The sequence below is a fragment of the Urocitellus parryii genome, chromosome 6, assembly GCF_045843805.1.
Source record: "Urocitellus parryii isolate mUroPar1 chromosome 6, mUroPar1.hap1, whole genome shotgun sequence".
In the NCBI taxonomy this organism is placed as follows: domain Eukaryota; kingdom Metazoa; phylum Chordata; class Mammalia; order Rodentia; family Sciuridae; genus Urocitellus; species Urocitellus parryii.
In genome coordinates this window covers 43,571,633-43,587,651 of record NC_135536.1, presented here as the reverse complement: position 1 = coordinate 43,587,651, position 16,019 = coordinate 43,571,633, and the positions used below count along the sequence as shown (strand labels likewise).

Genomic DNA, 16,019 nt, shown 5'->3' with positions numbered 1-16,019 from the left:
GAAGAGTTTTGAGTATTCATATATTCCAATAGAGGTATTTTTAAAAGTCATGGGCTGGGGATGGTTTATGCATGCCTATAATTCTAGCCACTTGGGAGGCTGAGGCAGGAGGATTGCAAGTTCAAGGCCAGCCTCAGCAACTTAGTGAGATGCTTAGCAATTTAGCAAGACCGTGTTCCAAAAATAGAAAAATAGAAGACTGGGGATGTGGTGGTAAAGTGCCTCTGGTTCAATCCTTAAACCTCACCCCCCTAAATGTTATCATATTTGAAGGTATTTGTTATTTTTATTTTTTACTTATTTTTAAAAATATCTATTTTCTAGTTGTAGTTGGACACAATACCTTTATTTTATTTATTTATTTTTATGTGGCGCTGAGGATGGAACTCAGGGCCTTGCACATGCTAAGCGAGCGCTCTACCGCTGAGCCACAACCCCAGCCCTGAAGGTATTTTTAAAGGAAATTTTTAAAAGTAAAACATAACAACTGTTACTATTTCTGTTTTCTCTTTCATACTTTGTTCATATTTAGTATAATTTTTTTTTTTTTTTTTGGTACTGGGAATTGAATCCAGGGGGCGCTTATCCACTGAGCCACATATCTCCAGCCCTTTCTTGTATTTTATTTAGAGACAGGGTCTCACTGAGTTGCTAGGGCCTTGCTGCGTAGGTTGAGGCTGGTTTGGAACTTGCAATTCCCCTGTCTCAGCCTCCTGAACTGCATGGTGTGTGCCACCATGCCCAGCGACAGTTTTTTTAACTGTAATTTGCTCTCATTATTCTGCAGCAGTATCTTCTTGCTACAAGGAAAAATTGTCTTGGTTTCCTTTTTTTTTTTTTTTTCTTGTTTTTGTATTTTTTTGAGATGGGGGTCTTGCTGTGTTGCCTAGTCTGGGCTCAAACTCCAGATCCTCCCCTTAGCCTTCTGAGAATTACAGGCATGTGCCAATATGTGAAAAGTGTTTTAAGTGGGCTACCCACTGATATCATTATTGATAAATATCTAATTTAAATATTTATTTTGGCACTTTATTTCTTGAAACTGATAAATTTTGGAGAGACTTAAATTTCTTTTTAATAGTGAACAAATAAGGCAGGTGAATAAAGCAAGATGATATTCATATTTTGAATGTTGCTGAAAATCTTCCATATCAATTTGATTTCATAAGGCAGATAGCCTAGTTAAAAAAAAGATGCTCATATATTCAGATACATTTTTGCCTGGTTAGCTTGTATTAAGTATACATCTGTTTAGCTAGAAAAGGCAGGTGGTGTGTAGAGCAACAATCACCTTTGCAGTGGGATAGACCTAGGTTCATTCAGTTTTACTGCTGAATAATTGTATATTGCCTTTCAAACTTGCTTCCTCATTCTTGCAGGGTTTTGTGAAAATTAAATGGAATAATACAAAAGCCTGACATTGCTGTTCATATAATAGTTAAGTGTTTTTTTCCCCCTTAATGTAGTATTGTTCATGGCTCTCCATTTTTTTCAGTATCAATTTTTTTTTATTATTATTATATCAGGGATTGAACCCAAGGGAGCTTAACCATTGAGCCACATTCCCAGTCCCTTCTATTTTTTTATTTTAAAACCGGGTCTTGCTGAGTTCCTTCAGGCCTTGCTAAATTGCTAAAGCTGGCCTTGAACTTGTGATCCTCCTGCTTCAGCTTCCCCAGTCAGTGGTGTGCACCACCATGCCTAGTTGGTACCAGTTTTGACAGTCCTTTTGGAATTAAGGAATATAGTTTTCTGTGATGATACAGTCCTTATTTTTAAATTTTTTAAAAAAATTTATGTTTTATTTGTAGTTGGACACAATACCTTTATTTTATTTATTTTTATGTGGTGCTGAGGATCGAACCCAGGGCCTCACATGTGTGAGGCAAGTGCTGTACCACTGAGCTGCAACCCCAGCCCGTATACAGTCCTTATTAATGCTTGAATTTATCGAGGTAATGCTCCAGAAAGAAAAATAAATCAAACTTTGTTTTTGCTTTCATCTGTGATATATCATTGGACTCAAAGTGTATCATGAATTATTAGCTAATGAGTACTTTTGCATTTACATCAAAATAGGTGTTCATCACATGTATTGTTAAGTAATACATCCTGGGCATTTGTACATCCTGCTCCTAAATTTTCAGATAATGTAATTTCAAATGTGCCTTCTAGGAATTCAAGAATTTCTCAGAAGATTTAGGAAGTGGAATATTAGGGATAGTGCTTTTAGGTACTAGAAGTCTGCATTTAAAAAATAATAATACTGAAAAAAAATAATTCTACTTAATCTCAGGATCATAAAAGGATGTACAACAAAGTCTTTTTCACTTTTCTAGTCTCCTGGTTACTTGGTTTCCCTCACTAGAGAAAACCACCATTAGTCATTTTCTAGTGTATCCTTTGAGATGTATCTCAAGGTAGTCTCTCTTGATTGTGGATTCCAAACCTGTTGAACACAGTGTTGAAAATCTCCTGTTGTTATGTTTACACTAAAATATAAAAATACCTGTAACAGCAAGAAATGATTTAATCTTCTAAATTGCCTTCCTACTTTATTTCAGATGTCAGAGATACAGAGATGACCAGAATAGATAGAGGCTCTGCCTTTATGGTGACTGATAGTCTAATAGCTAACACAGATTTTCAATACTTATAGAAACAGTTGTGGTTCCAAACTGTGATAAATGCCATGAAAGAAAAGTTAAGGTTGCTGTGACAGCATGTAGCAGGGTCAGGTCCTGGAGAGATGGGAGTAGTCGGAGTACCAGCTATTGAACCCAGAGGTGTTTAACCACTGAACCACATTCCCAGACTTTTTAAATTTATTTTGAGACAGGGTCTTGCTAAATTGCTTAGGGCCTCACTAAATTGCTGAGGCTGGCTTTGAACTTGCAATCTTCCTGCCTCAGCCTCTCTGTTCACTAGGATTATAGGTGCTCACCATCCCGCCTCGAAAAAGTGATTTTTGAGAAAGTATTTTTTCCTAGAAATCAGAAGGAGATAAGAAGGGTAATTGAAGAACTTGGAGAAAGCAGGAAAGGTTGCTGGAGAGCTTCCCTAAAAGGGTAGGGGCAAGATTTGGCAAGTCTTTTGTATATACTAAGTAAAACTTTTGCTTTTATTTTAAGAACATTGGGAGGCATTGAAATATTAAATGAGTGAATCATTCGATTAAATTTATTTTTCTGTTTTTTTTGGGGGAAGTGGGGGTGCCTGAAATTTAACCCAGGTTCTTCCACATGCTAGGTATGCACACTACCACTGAGCTATATCCCTGGCCCTTAAATCTGTCCTTTTTTTGGGGGGGGGTACTGGGGATTGAACACAGGGTGCTTAACCACTGAGCCACCTTCCCAGCCCTTTTTTTTGTTTTATTTAGAGACAGGGTCTCACTAAGTTGATAAGGGCCTCACTAAGTTGCGGAGGCTGGCTTTGAGCTCAGGATCCTTCTGCCTGAGCCTCTGAAGTTGCTGGGATTACAGACTTGTGCCATCACACCTGGCTGAAATCTCTTTTCAAAACCTAATTTAGCTGGACATGGTGCACCCCTGTAATCCCAGCAACTAGGGAGCTGAGGCAGAAGGGTGGCAAGTTTGAGTGCATCCCCAGCAATTTAGTGGAACCCTGTCTCAAAAAAATTGGGGAGGGGGTGGATGGGGATGTTGCTCAGTGGTAATTAAAAACAATTACTTTACTTGCCCTGGGGAAGAAACAAGACTAGGGTGGGGTTAGGAGGGAGAAGTTAGAAACAAAGAACAGATGCTTGTAGATTTGAACCAGACTGTGAACCAGAAAAGAGGATTGTTGTAATAAAGGTAGAATGAAATGGATTGATTTGAGAAAGATTTAAAAGGTAAAAGAAGTTTCAAGGAATGATTGGGTATAAAAGAGTAAGAAAGAAGGTATCATGGATAGTGGATGATGGTGCTGTTCATTGAGAGAATACCATAATACATGTTTTGAGGGACTATGATCATGCGTTTGGAGTTGGACATATTCAGTATAAAGTATGTTTGAGACATCTCAGTGGTGTTGAGTAAACAATTTTATAAATGAGTGTGGAAATTGGAAATAAGGCCTGAATCAAAGAAGAATTTTGAGTCAAGGGCTTCTGGGGGTTAATTGTGGTCATGGAATGTAATGGAGGACTAGAGCAGTGATTCTTTTTGGGGTGGGGATTAAATCTATGTTTTTGTGTGTGCTGGACAAGTACTCTCCTATTGAACTTCATCTCCACTAGGACTATAGTTCTTGGTGTTTTTTTTGTTGTTGTTGTTGTAGATGGAACACAATACCTTTATTTATTTATTTCATGTGGTGCTGAGGATCAAACCCAGTGCCTCGCGCGCATGCAAGGCAAGCACTCTACCACTGAGCCACAACCCCAGCCCCATGGACTATAATTCTTAAACTTGTTTGTCTCAGAACTTCTTTAGGGTCTGAAAAAATATTGTGGATCCTGAAGAACTTTTGTTTATGTCGACTGTGTCTACTACTATATTTATCAGGTTCAAATTTAGTCTGGGAAATTTAAAAAAATTATTAATTTATGTAAAAAATAATAAACCCCATACATGTTAACATAAACATCATTTGTGAAAGTAACTACTTTCAAATAAAAGATCTGGGAGAAGAACGGCATTAATTAATTTTTCAAAGTTCTTTAGCATTTCCTTCAGTGAATGATAACTGGATTCTCTTGCTGTGCATTTAGTACATTGCATCATGTTGTTCTGATTGAAATGCATAAAAAAACTTACTCTACAGATGTATTTGGAATTATAATTTTTTTACATAATTATTGGTGTTTTTTGATACCATAACAAAATGCAACAAGTAGTAGTTGCTTAAATTTTAATTATAATGTGGGTTCTGATATATCAATGAACTTATTTGTGCTCTCTGATACTAAAATCTGTTGGTCTGTTTTATAGAGTGGATGACTTACCCATATTTAATTTTTTTTTTTTAATATAATGGGGCTTGAACCCAGGGATGCTTAACCACTGAGCCACATCCCCAGCCTTTTTTATTTAGAGAGAGGGTCTTGCTAAATTGTTTAGGGCCTCACTAAGTTTCTGAGGCTGATCTCAAAAAGTTGTGATCATCCTACTTCTGTCTCCTGAGTCATTGGAATTATAGGCATGCACCACCACTCCCGGCCCCATTTTTAATTTTGTAAAATCATTCATTGGTCATGTGGAAAATATTGGTCCACCAAGTTATACAGGTATTCCAAATGTTGACATATATTATTCTTTGGTATCAAAAGCTCATATTTGTGGGGCTGAGGTTGAGGCTCCGTGGTAGAGTGCTCGCTTCGCACGTGAGAGGCCCTGGGTTCCATCCTCAGCACCACATAAACATAAATAAATAAAATAAAGATACTGTGTTCAACTACACAATATTAAAAAATTAAATTAAATATTAAATATTTAAAATATTAAAATAAATATTGAAAAAAAACATGTGTAATCATGACTGTTGATCTTGCCAGATAAGTCTCTTTTGGGATACTTTATCTCTTGATGGCAAATATATTTCTCAAAATTATAATTTTTGTATGAAACTTTGAATGTTATCATTAGCAACTAGTACTGTCAGTTGTTTTACTCGAAAGCCATTCTTCATTAATTTTTGAGAAAATGTTTGTCAGATACCTAAGTCTGAATAATCACAGTCTGTTCTTTCAATAAAAATAAAATAATGTAAGAAAAAAGCTGCTACTTCAGCTCTCAAACAGTTGTACTTTTCCTTGACACCGGCATTGTTCTTTGGTTTGCAGAAGTGCTTTGTGTTTATTTTTCATTTCTTTGAGTAAAATACTAAAAATGATACATGTTTAAGGGTTGAGATTTTGTAAAAATTAATAATTCTATGCTTCAAGGTTTTTCTTTGAAACTAGATTTTTTCCCCCATGCCAGTTCTTGGCAGTGAGCAGTATAATTACTAGTAGTACAGTTAGAGTGCTACTGCCTGGATTTAGGCACCAGCAGTTTTAGCCACCATTGCTTTTGCATCATCAAGGCACATGTCAACACAGGAAAGAAAGTGATTCAAGAGAAGAAAGGGCAGTTGTGTTGAATATTAGTAAGAGGTCAATTCTCAACCCTGTTTTCTTATATCTAATGACAGAGTAACAGGGAAATGAAATTATATTTGTTGATTAGCCCTACCAACTGATTATCCCCTAGATAGGGAATGTTCACTAATAAATCAAATATATGATTCTGAAAAGTTAAATGAATAATTTCTGTAAAGAGCAACTGTGTATGTGCTTCTTTTCAATGGATAGCAGAGGGAAGTGCTTAAAATAAGAAATGTTTTCTTTCAGATTTCTTAACCTAGGACTCTGGGGGGTTCATAGATGATGAACTTCAGGGAGTTTTTGTTAAGATTGCCAAAGTCTGTCCCCGAAAAAGTATAAAACCCAAAACTTTTGTTCTAGTCTCAAAAGGAAAAATGCAGTGAAAGTTTATGGGAGGTAGGTTCTTTTTTTTTTTTTTTTTTTTTTTTTTTTAAGAGAGAGTGAGGGGAGAGAGAGAGAGAGAGAGAGAAATTTAATATTTTATTTCTTAGTTTTCGCAGACACAACATCTTTGTTTGTATGTGGTGCTGAGGATGGAACCCAGGCCGCACGCATGCCAGACGAGCGCGCTACTGCTTGAGCCACATCCCCAGCCCCAAGGGAGATAGGTTCTTAACTCCTGCATTCTTCTGTATAAATACAATATTATGTCTTAGAGCAATTTGTGTATATATTTCATATAATTGTTGCCTGTGTCAGACTTTTGACTCTTTTTCAAAAGTCTAGCACTGGGTGGGCATGGTTGCACAAATTCTGGAGGCTGAGGCAGTAAAATTATAAGTTTGAGGCCAGTCTTACCATTTTAAGGAGACCCTGTCTCAAAGTTAAAAAAAAAAAAAAAAAGGGACTGGGAATATAACTCAGTGATAAAGCACCCCTGACTTCATTCTCCAGTTACTGCCCCCCCCACCAAAAAAAAAAAAAAGCCCAGCACTGTATCTTACTCATCTTTATGTCCTGCCCCTAATACCTGGACAGTACTTAACATGAGAACCCATTCAGTAGATAGGTGTTGAATGAATTGTCAGGTTTGATGTGTGTTTTCATTGGAGAAAAGCAAGTTATACACAATTGGGATTGAACTTAATGTATCTCTTATCCTTTTCTGTTTGAGAGGTAAAACAATCATTTTTAACTGCTAAAGCAGGAGTTTTCAGCTTAGCAATACAGAAAAAAGGCTGAGCAGAGATAAAAAAATGGAAATAAAAATTGAAATGTATTAAAAGATTTATTATCCTCAAGCAACCAGATTTATTTATTTATTTTTTCAGTTAAAATGTGTTTTAGTTTTTTTTAACAGTGTCCCATTTACATATTGTATTCAATAAACTATATCTACTGTAGAGCATGCCCTTTATTTAAAACAAACAAAACCAAAATGAAGTTGAGCTGGGTTCATGGTGAACACCTATAAACCTAACTGATGGGGGTTGCCAAGGCTGGAAGATTGTTTGATTGAAGCCAGCCTAGGCAACTTAGATAGACCTTGTCTTAAAATAAAGTAAAAAGGCTCAGTGGTAGGGGGCCCCTGGGTACAATCTACAGTACTTCAAAGACAAAAAAATAAAATAAAACACCAATCTTCATATTATTTTTAGTCTTGTGAAATCTTAGCCTAAGTCCAAGTAATTTCTGGAAAAAACATGGTAGTTGAAAGTGGGGAGTATATATATAATATATATTTTTGTATTTACATACAAAAATATTTGTTTTTATCCATAACTCATACCATATACAAAAACTCAAAATCCAACATAGAGATAAAAGCTAGAACTCTATAAAACTCTAAATTAAGAAAATATATGAAAATCTTTGTGATCTTTGATAGGTACATATTTTATTTGTAGAAACACCAAAAGCACAATCTTTAGGATTTATTTATCTAAATAAGTTTTATATTTTTGAATGTTTTTGCTGTTAATTCAGTGTGTCATAGACATATGACTATTCAGGTTATTCTTCTTGAGTATTAGTAGAATTAGTCTGTTTAATCTAAATCAAAATTTATGGACATAGAATTTGTGAAATTCCTTTTCATCCTTTTGATATCTGTAGCATTGGTAATGATAAATCCCCTGTTTATACTGATATTGGTCATTTTTATCTTCTCTTTTGGGCTAGTCTGACTTGGGATTATTTTTATTTTTTTCCAAGTACTTTTTTTTTTTTTTTTTTTAAAGAGAGAGTGAGAGAGAGAGAGGCAGAGAGGGAGAGAGAGAATTTTAATATTCATTTTTTTTTAGTTTTCGGCAGACACAACATCTTTTTTTTTTAATATTTATTTTTTAGTTTTCGGCGGGCACAACATCTTTGTTTGTATGTGGTGCTGAGGATCGAACCCGGGCCGCACGCATGACAGGCGAGCGCACTACCGCTTGAGCCACATCCCCAGCCCTCCCCTATGTTCTTAAGTTTGGATAAGTTTTACTGATCTGTTTTCACGTTCACTGACTCTTATCTGTTCGTCTTAATTCCGATTTTGAGACCAACTGTTGATGTTTTTTTATTTTTCTTGCAAATTGTGTATTTCATTTGTTTTTGTGGAGCTAAGGATCTAACCTAGAGCTTACCACATTCTAGGCTAGTGTTCTACCACTGAACTACTTCTCCATCCCCTGAATTTTTTTTTCTTTAATTTTTGTTTGATTATCTTTTATACTTTATTTCTTTTTTCTTTTTTTTTTAATATTTATTTTATTTAGTTATCGGCGGGCACAACATCTTTGTATGTGGTGCTGAGGATCTAACCTGGGCCGCACGCATGCCAGGCGAGCACGCTACCGCTTGAGCCACATCCCCAGCCCCCTATACTTTATTTCTTGTTGAAAATTTGTTTCATGAATGCTCACATTTATCTCATGTACGATAGTTATATTTGATTTAAAGTCTTATGTGATAATTCTTGTATCTGAATTGTCTTTGGCTTACATCTGTTGACTATCTTTTTCTTTGACATGATCGTATTTTTTCTGAATTTAATCCTAGACATTTGGAATATTATAGTATGAAACCTGTTTTATCAAATCCTCCGGAGAATGTTTATTGGTTTTGGTTTTAGTATGTGATCAACCTAGGTAGGTTTAGATTGCTAGTTTTCTCTTGCCCTTTGTGGGTGGTAGTTTCAATGTCATTTCAATTTTCAATGTGCTGTTTGGGTCTACTCAGACATTTGTAACTCATGATTTAGTCTGGATCTTGTGTGTGAAGTGTGGCTTTAATTTTTTAATTTTTATTTTTTTAAAGATGTATCCTTCATAAATGCATCATGGACATGAACTTGGAACTTGTATTGGGGGATCACTTTCTAGTTCTTTTCTAAGTTTTCCTCCCACATCTTTCAGCTTCCAGTGTCTCCATTAGGGGGGTTTGAGGGAGTCTCTCTAGAGGCAGAGAAAACCTCTGCTTGAACCTTCCTGCCTCTTGAACCATTGCAGAAAAGAATCTAAGATGCATCAGGTTTTAGCAGAGATGTAGAGTTTTATTAGAAAGTAAAAGGTGAAGTCACATTGTCAGATCAGAATACAGTTATCTCAAGAGTGAAAAGTGCTTTTGGGGTCTTGGGCTGTTCTTTTAAAAGGAAACTTTGTGAGGGGTAGCATGGGAAGGTGTGTGAGGATGAAGTTAATGTTGGCCTGGTGAACTCAGTTCTTTGATTGCAGATCACAGGATCTTTATGGTGGTTTGGTCTTCTTCCAGGATCTTCAGGTTGACAATTGTCTCTTCAATATTATAATGTTTGGAATGTGCTTATATCATAGGTTTCTTAAAATACATTTCCCTCTGCCTTATCTAATCTGAAAATACATCATATAGGTTAACAATTCACTTAAGCTTTAATCAAAATGAGGCAATTTTCATAGATGAGTGAATTTACATTTCTGCCAGGAGCAGTATGCCTTTAATCCCAGTGACTCAGGAAACTGAGGCAGGAGGATCACAAGTTTAAAGCCAGCATCAGCAACTTAGGGAGGCCCTGAGTAACTTAGTGAGTCCCTGTTTCAGAATAAAAAATAAAAGGGGCTGGGATGTGGCTCAAACTTGTGATCCTCCTGCCTCAGCCTCTTGAATATTAAAACTTTCACAATCTCTTCTCATCTGTTCCATTTACTATCTAAGCACGGATATTTACTACATATGTAAAGAACAACAATAGTGCTTTAAGATTCAAATATGCTAAGCAGTCTTGTACTCTTACCTGAGAACTAGGGGATGAATTCCTGTAATTTGGCCTCAAAGAATTTAATTACTGATTTAGAAACATTACAAGTGACTATTTTGTAGGTTGCCCTGTTGCTGGTTAATTAAAAACACCTGTTTAATCATTGATTGCTTAGTCATTGAATGAAAGAAGTCTTCTAAAATCTTCTGTGACAATATTATTGCTGCCAAACCCCTTTAGTTAAAAATTGTCTAAGAAGATATTAAAGAATTCAGTTAGTCTGCCATTCATACAGTTTTTTTTAAAGCTGCTAAAGGTATGAGAGGTACTCAATTGTGTACACTAAAAATTGGAGGAAAATAATTTCACTGAATTGTTGTGCTATATTACCTTTTGTATTTTTGTATAGTTACACTTTAGTGTAGACAGAGAAGTTAATGTATTTGATATCACGTAATAATGTTATTTTATTTTTTATGCCTGTATTTTATTTGTTTATATGGTGCTGGGATTGAACCCAATGCCTCATGCATGCTAGGCAAGTACCCTACCACTGTTTATGGGTTGTTGTTTTTTTAAAATACTTATATTTTAGTTTTTGGTGGACAAAACTTTATTTTTATGTGGTGCTGAGGATCGAACCCAGCGTCCCTCGCATGCCAAGCGAGCACATTACCATGAGCCACCTCCCCAGCCCACTGTTTATGTTTTGATAAAATGTAGAGAGTCTCTTTGATACTTCACAGATTTTTTTGTTTTGTTTTGTTTTTTGATAAAACTGTGTTACACAAGGATTTGTAATAGGCATTAGACTGTTCAAAGTAGGGAAAGGAAGCTAAAGTTAGTTTAATGTGGGGTTAAATATGGAGCTGAGTTTTTAAGTATATGATTTGATTTAATCTTCATAACCAGATAAATTAGGTGTTCATTAGATAAAACATTTGCTATACAAATGAGGGAAAAGGCTCAGAAAGGTCACACAGCTGTTTTCTGATTTACTTTCATCTTTTAGGCCCCAAATCAGTACTTGTTCCTATAAAACATGAACTGAACAATGTCTCTGGCTTTCAACAACTCTTATATTAAGTAAGGAAATAAAGTAACACATGAAACAGTGTGTTCCTTGCTCATAAAAGCTTTAGAAACTTGAAAGTACCATTTAACTGGGGAGTTAAGGGAAGGTTTTATAGAGCAGTTGATGCTGAGTATTGAATAAGGAATTGTTTTAAACATGGTTTCAAGTTAATGTTACTACTTTAAACTACTTGATGTTTTCAGCAATGATGAAATATGCATGGAAGGATTGTAATGGAAGTGAAAACAATGTGAAACATATTACCTAGTAAACATTCAGGTAGTATTGAACACAATGTATGTTATAGTTTATTATCTATAATTTTGTTAATATTTTGTTTAGTAATCCTACATGTGATATGATTTCTTTTACTATAGATGTCCTCCTCGCACTTTCTTACCAGCCCTCTGCAAAATTTTTCTTGATGAAAGTGCTCCAGACAATGTGTTAGAAGTGACAGCCCGTGCCATAACATACTATCTGGATGTATCTGCAGAATGCACCCGAAGGATTGTTGGGGTAGATGGAGCTATAAAAGCACTTTGTAATCGTTTGGTTGTAGTTGAACTTAACAACAGGACCAGCAGAGACTTAGCTGAACAGTGTGTGAAGGTAAGTATTATTTATTGGCCAATTTGAATATCATTTAGAGAGTAAAAAGTATATTTTCCTAAAAAGATAAAACTTTATCATTTATCTTACTTTATTGAGAGTGATTGAGAACAATGGAAATGACAACTGTATGGCAGCTGGGAAAAGAAATCTTACCTGTGAATGAAAACTTTGATTTGTTTTTAATTTTGTTTTGGTACTGAGGATGAAACCAGGGGCTCTTTACCACTGAACTTCATATTCCTATTCCTTTTTATTTTTTTATTTTTGAGATTGTGTCTTACTGAGTTGTTTAGGGCCTCACTAAGTTGTTGAAGCTGTTCTTGAACTTGTGGTACTCCTGGCTCAGCCACTTGAGTTGCTGGGATTATAATCATGAGCCACCACACCTGGCTACCCAGATGTTCTTATGTGCTGCTTCAGCTTTCTTCAGTTCTGATAATTACAGACACATTGAGATAAGTTATTCATGGTTTTTTTTTTTTTTTTTTTTTTTTTGGTAACTGGCTATTGAACCCAGCCACACTTAACCACAGTGCCACATCCTCACCCCTTTTTTAATGTTTTATTTAGAGACAGGGTCTCCCTGAGTTGCTTAGATACTAAATTGGTGAGCCTGGTTTTGAAATCCTCCTGCCTTAGCCTCCCAAGCCAGTGGGATTATAGTTGTGCACCATTGTGCCTTGCTAAATTAAAGCTATTTTATATGAAAATAGTAACAGACTGCCACAATAATCAAAAACTGCCACCACTTCCAGACATTATTCTAAGCGTTTTTATGTATATTAACTCATTTAGTTTTCACAAAACTGTATGAGCCAAGTGCCATAATATCATTTTTTTTTTTTTTTTGGCAGGGGGTGGAGAACGGGTACTGGGGATTGAACCCAGGAGTGCTTTACCACTGAGCATGCACCACTGTGCCTGGCCATAATTTCTACTTTACAGATGAAAAAATTCAAGTATACTGAGTTTAAGTAACTTGCTCAAAAGATTATACATGTAGTGAGCAGCAGAGTCAAGATTTGAAGATCAGGAAGTCTGGTTCTAGAACCTGTGGATTTAACTATTCAAGGCCTCTATACTCTTTTCAGAATAAACTATTAATTTCTTGTGGGACTAACTGAATTTAAGAGTGCTCAAAGGCATTAGTACTAGGTTAGTCATTTATTGGCACTACTTGGTAAACACATTTTGATTTTTGTTTTGTTTTGATTTTTGTTTTGTTTTGCTATTCATGTAAGGTCTCACTGTATTGCCCAAGCTGGTCTTAGGTCCTGCCTCTTGAGTGCTGGGACTATAGTGTGTAACTTGCCATGATTCTTTTTTTTTTATGATTCCTGGCTTCACACTTTTTAAAAAATGATTCTTGATGCTCTAGGTTAGCAGTTTTCAAAGATTTTTTTTTTTGGTCTCAGATTCCCTTTACAAGTCTTAAGTGATTGAGGCTCCCCAGGAACCTTTGTTTATAGTAATTATATCTATATTTAGCATGTTAGATATTAAGATCCAGGCTGAGGATATAGCTCAGTTGGTAGAGTGTCTCGCATGTTCAATCCCCAGCAGCACACATACACACACACACAAAAAAAAGAAAGAAAGAAAGAAAGATATTAAATAGAGCTGGGTGTGGTATTGCATGCCTTTAATCCCAGCAACTCAGAAGGCTGAGGCAGGAAGAAGTTCAAAGCCAGCCCAGCAATTTAGTGAGGCCCTAAGCAATTTATACACTGTCTAAAAATTAAAATACAAAGGTTTACAAATACTGGGTTCAATTCCAGTAACAACAACAACAACAACAACAAAAAAAAAACTTGAGAAATTTTAAGTATTGATTTCTCTTAAAATAACAAGCTCTTTACATGTTAACATATATATTTTAAATTTTTTTCCTTTCTTTATATGACAGTAGAATGTATTTTGACATACGTACATGGAGTATAACTTCTGGTGATTGTATGTGACGTGGAGTTACACTGGTCATGTATTCATATATGAACATAGGAAAGTCATGTCCAATTCCTTCTACTGTTGTTCCTGTTCCATCTCTCTTCCCTTCCCTTCATTCCCCTGTCTAATCCAGTGAACTTCTATTCTAGCACCCATAACATGTTTTTAATGAAAATTAACTATTTCCAAAAGAAAATGAAAATAAGTAAGAGACTATCTATCATTGCTGGGCAATTTTGGAAATATCTTTAAAAACCTATAGCTAAATGGAAGTCAGCTAGATCTTTATATTTGCTTCTGTAGTCAATCTGGTGCAGTATCATACCTTATTTAGCTTCTAGAGAATTCAACCATACACTCATGTGAGAATGAGAGCGAAAGAGACAAAGCGCTGTAGAATTACTATGACATGTTTAACTTGAAGATTCCTTGAAAGGATCCTAGGGACCTGGAGCTTCTAGACCATGTTTCAGAATTTTCTGTCTCTGTGCCTATAGATTTGTGTCTCTTTTGTCTACAACTTCAAAGGAAGGAGGGATCTATTCCTTCTTAAGGCTTTCTTCCTTTATTCTTTCTCTCTCTCTCTTTTTTTTTTTTTTTTTGTACCAGGAATTGAAGGGGCACTCAGCAGCTGAGCCACATCCCCAGTCCTAATTTGTATTTTATTTAGAGACAGGGTCTCATTGAGTTGCTTAATGCTTTGCTTTTGCTGAGACTGGCTTTAAACTCCATCTGCTGCGTTAGCCTCCTGAGCTGCTGGGATTACAGGCATGTGCCACCGTGCCTGGCCCTCCCTTGGATTCATCACTTCACTTCATGTTTTTTCCAGATCTGAAATTTTACTTCATTGCTTATTCACTGAACTATATTTTCAAACTCTTTTTTTAGTTGTTTCTTTATTCCTAGCAGATGGATATAATGAAGTCTTGAGCCGTCTCTCTCTCTTTTTTCTGGGGGGCGGTTATTTTTGTTTTATATTTATTAAAATAATAATAATTACACATATGTATATAGCCATATATATTTATATAATTTTTTGAAGGGGTTCTGGTGATCAAACCCAGGACCAAATGGCAAGCAGGTGATTTCTAATATTTTTAAGCCTACGGTTAAAAACAGTGTTACGATTAACATCTTATTTGGGGCTGGGGATGTGGCTCAAGCGGTAGCATGCATGAGGCCTGGGTTCGATCCTCAGCACCACATACAAACAAAGATGTTGTGTCCGCCAAATACTAAAAAATAAATATTAAAATTCTCTCTCTCTCTCCCTCTCTCTCACTCTCTCTTAAAAAAAAAAAATCTTATTTGCCAATTAACTTTTTTTTCTCTTTTTTCTCTTGTTTAACTTGAAGATTCCTTGTCCTCTTCTCATTCCCTCCCCTACCTTCCTCCCTTATTTTTCACTGATCCTTTGAAAATAAGTTGCAGAATAATGACATAATTCTATCTTTGATAAATAACAGTATTTCAGTAAAAAATAATTTCCAATTTATTAAGCCCAGTGGTTCCCACTATGTCTTTTATGGTTTAAAAATAGCCAGAAATTTACACATTGCAAATTTTACACATTGCAAATCCAAAATTTACACATTGTACTTTGTCATTACTCTTTTTATTCTCATTTAATGGAGAACAAACAGCTCTCCTCTTTTTCCCATGACACCTTTTTACAGAGTCCAGGCCATTTGTTTTATGTAATGTTCCCACATTCTAGATTTGTTTGATTGCTTATTCATGGTTAATTTCAATTTGAAAAATTTATTTGCACCCTGCTGTGTTGGTGTTTTGCATAGTTTTTATTGCATCACATTGGAAGGCATATAATGTGAGGCTGTTCCATTATTGATAATCTGCTACTTAAAAAAAAAAAAGCAGGAGCTTCTTCTTTGGCTGTGGATTCTACTTCAGCTGCCCTCTTCCTATTCATAGTCATGCTCTTAGGAAGAAGAGTAGTAAGAGGTTTACACTTAGTCACTATTTAGTCCACAAAAATTAAGTTTGTGCTTGTTTAACTCCCCTGAAACTATGGGAGAATGATCATCAGTAGCATCTCTGTTATCAAACTTTGTGGACTTTTTGCAACCCTTAACTTACTGGATCTTGGATCTTGATAGTGTTTGACATAAGTC

The 16,019-nt window shown here is 35.6% G+C and overlaps 1 protein-coding gene across 16 annotated transcripts in view; it reads left to right on the top strand.

The window, feature by feature from the left end:
- Nucleotides 1-16,019, top strand: part of Hectd1 (HECT domain E3 ubiquitin protein ligase 1) — an 86,084-nt gene that overhangs the window by 3,710 nt on the left and 66,355 nt on the right. For all 16 annotated transcript variants that reach the window (XM_077799801.1, XM_077799802.1, XM_077799800.1 and 13 more), the window contains exon 3: nt 11,703-11,937. In XM_077799801.1, the coding sequence (XP_077655927.1) occupies nt 11,703-11,937 (235 nt within the window). The remainder of the gene's footprint in view (nt 1-11,702; nt 11,938-16,019) is intronic.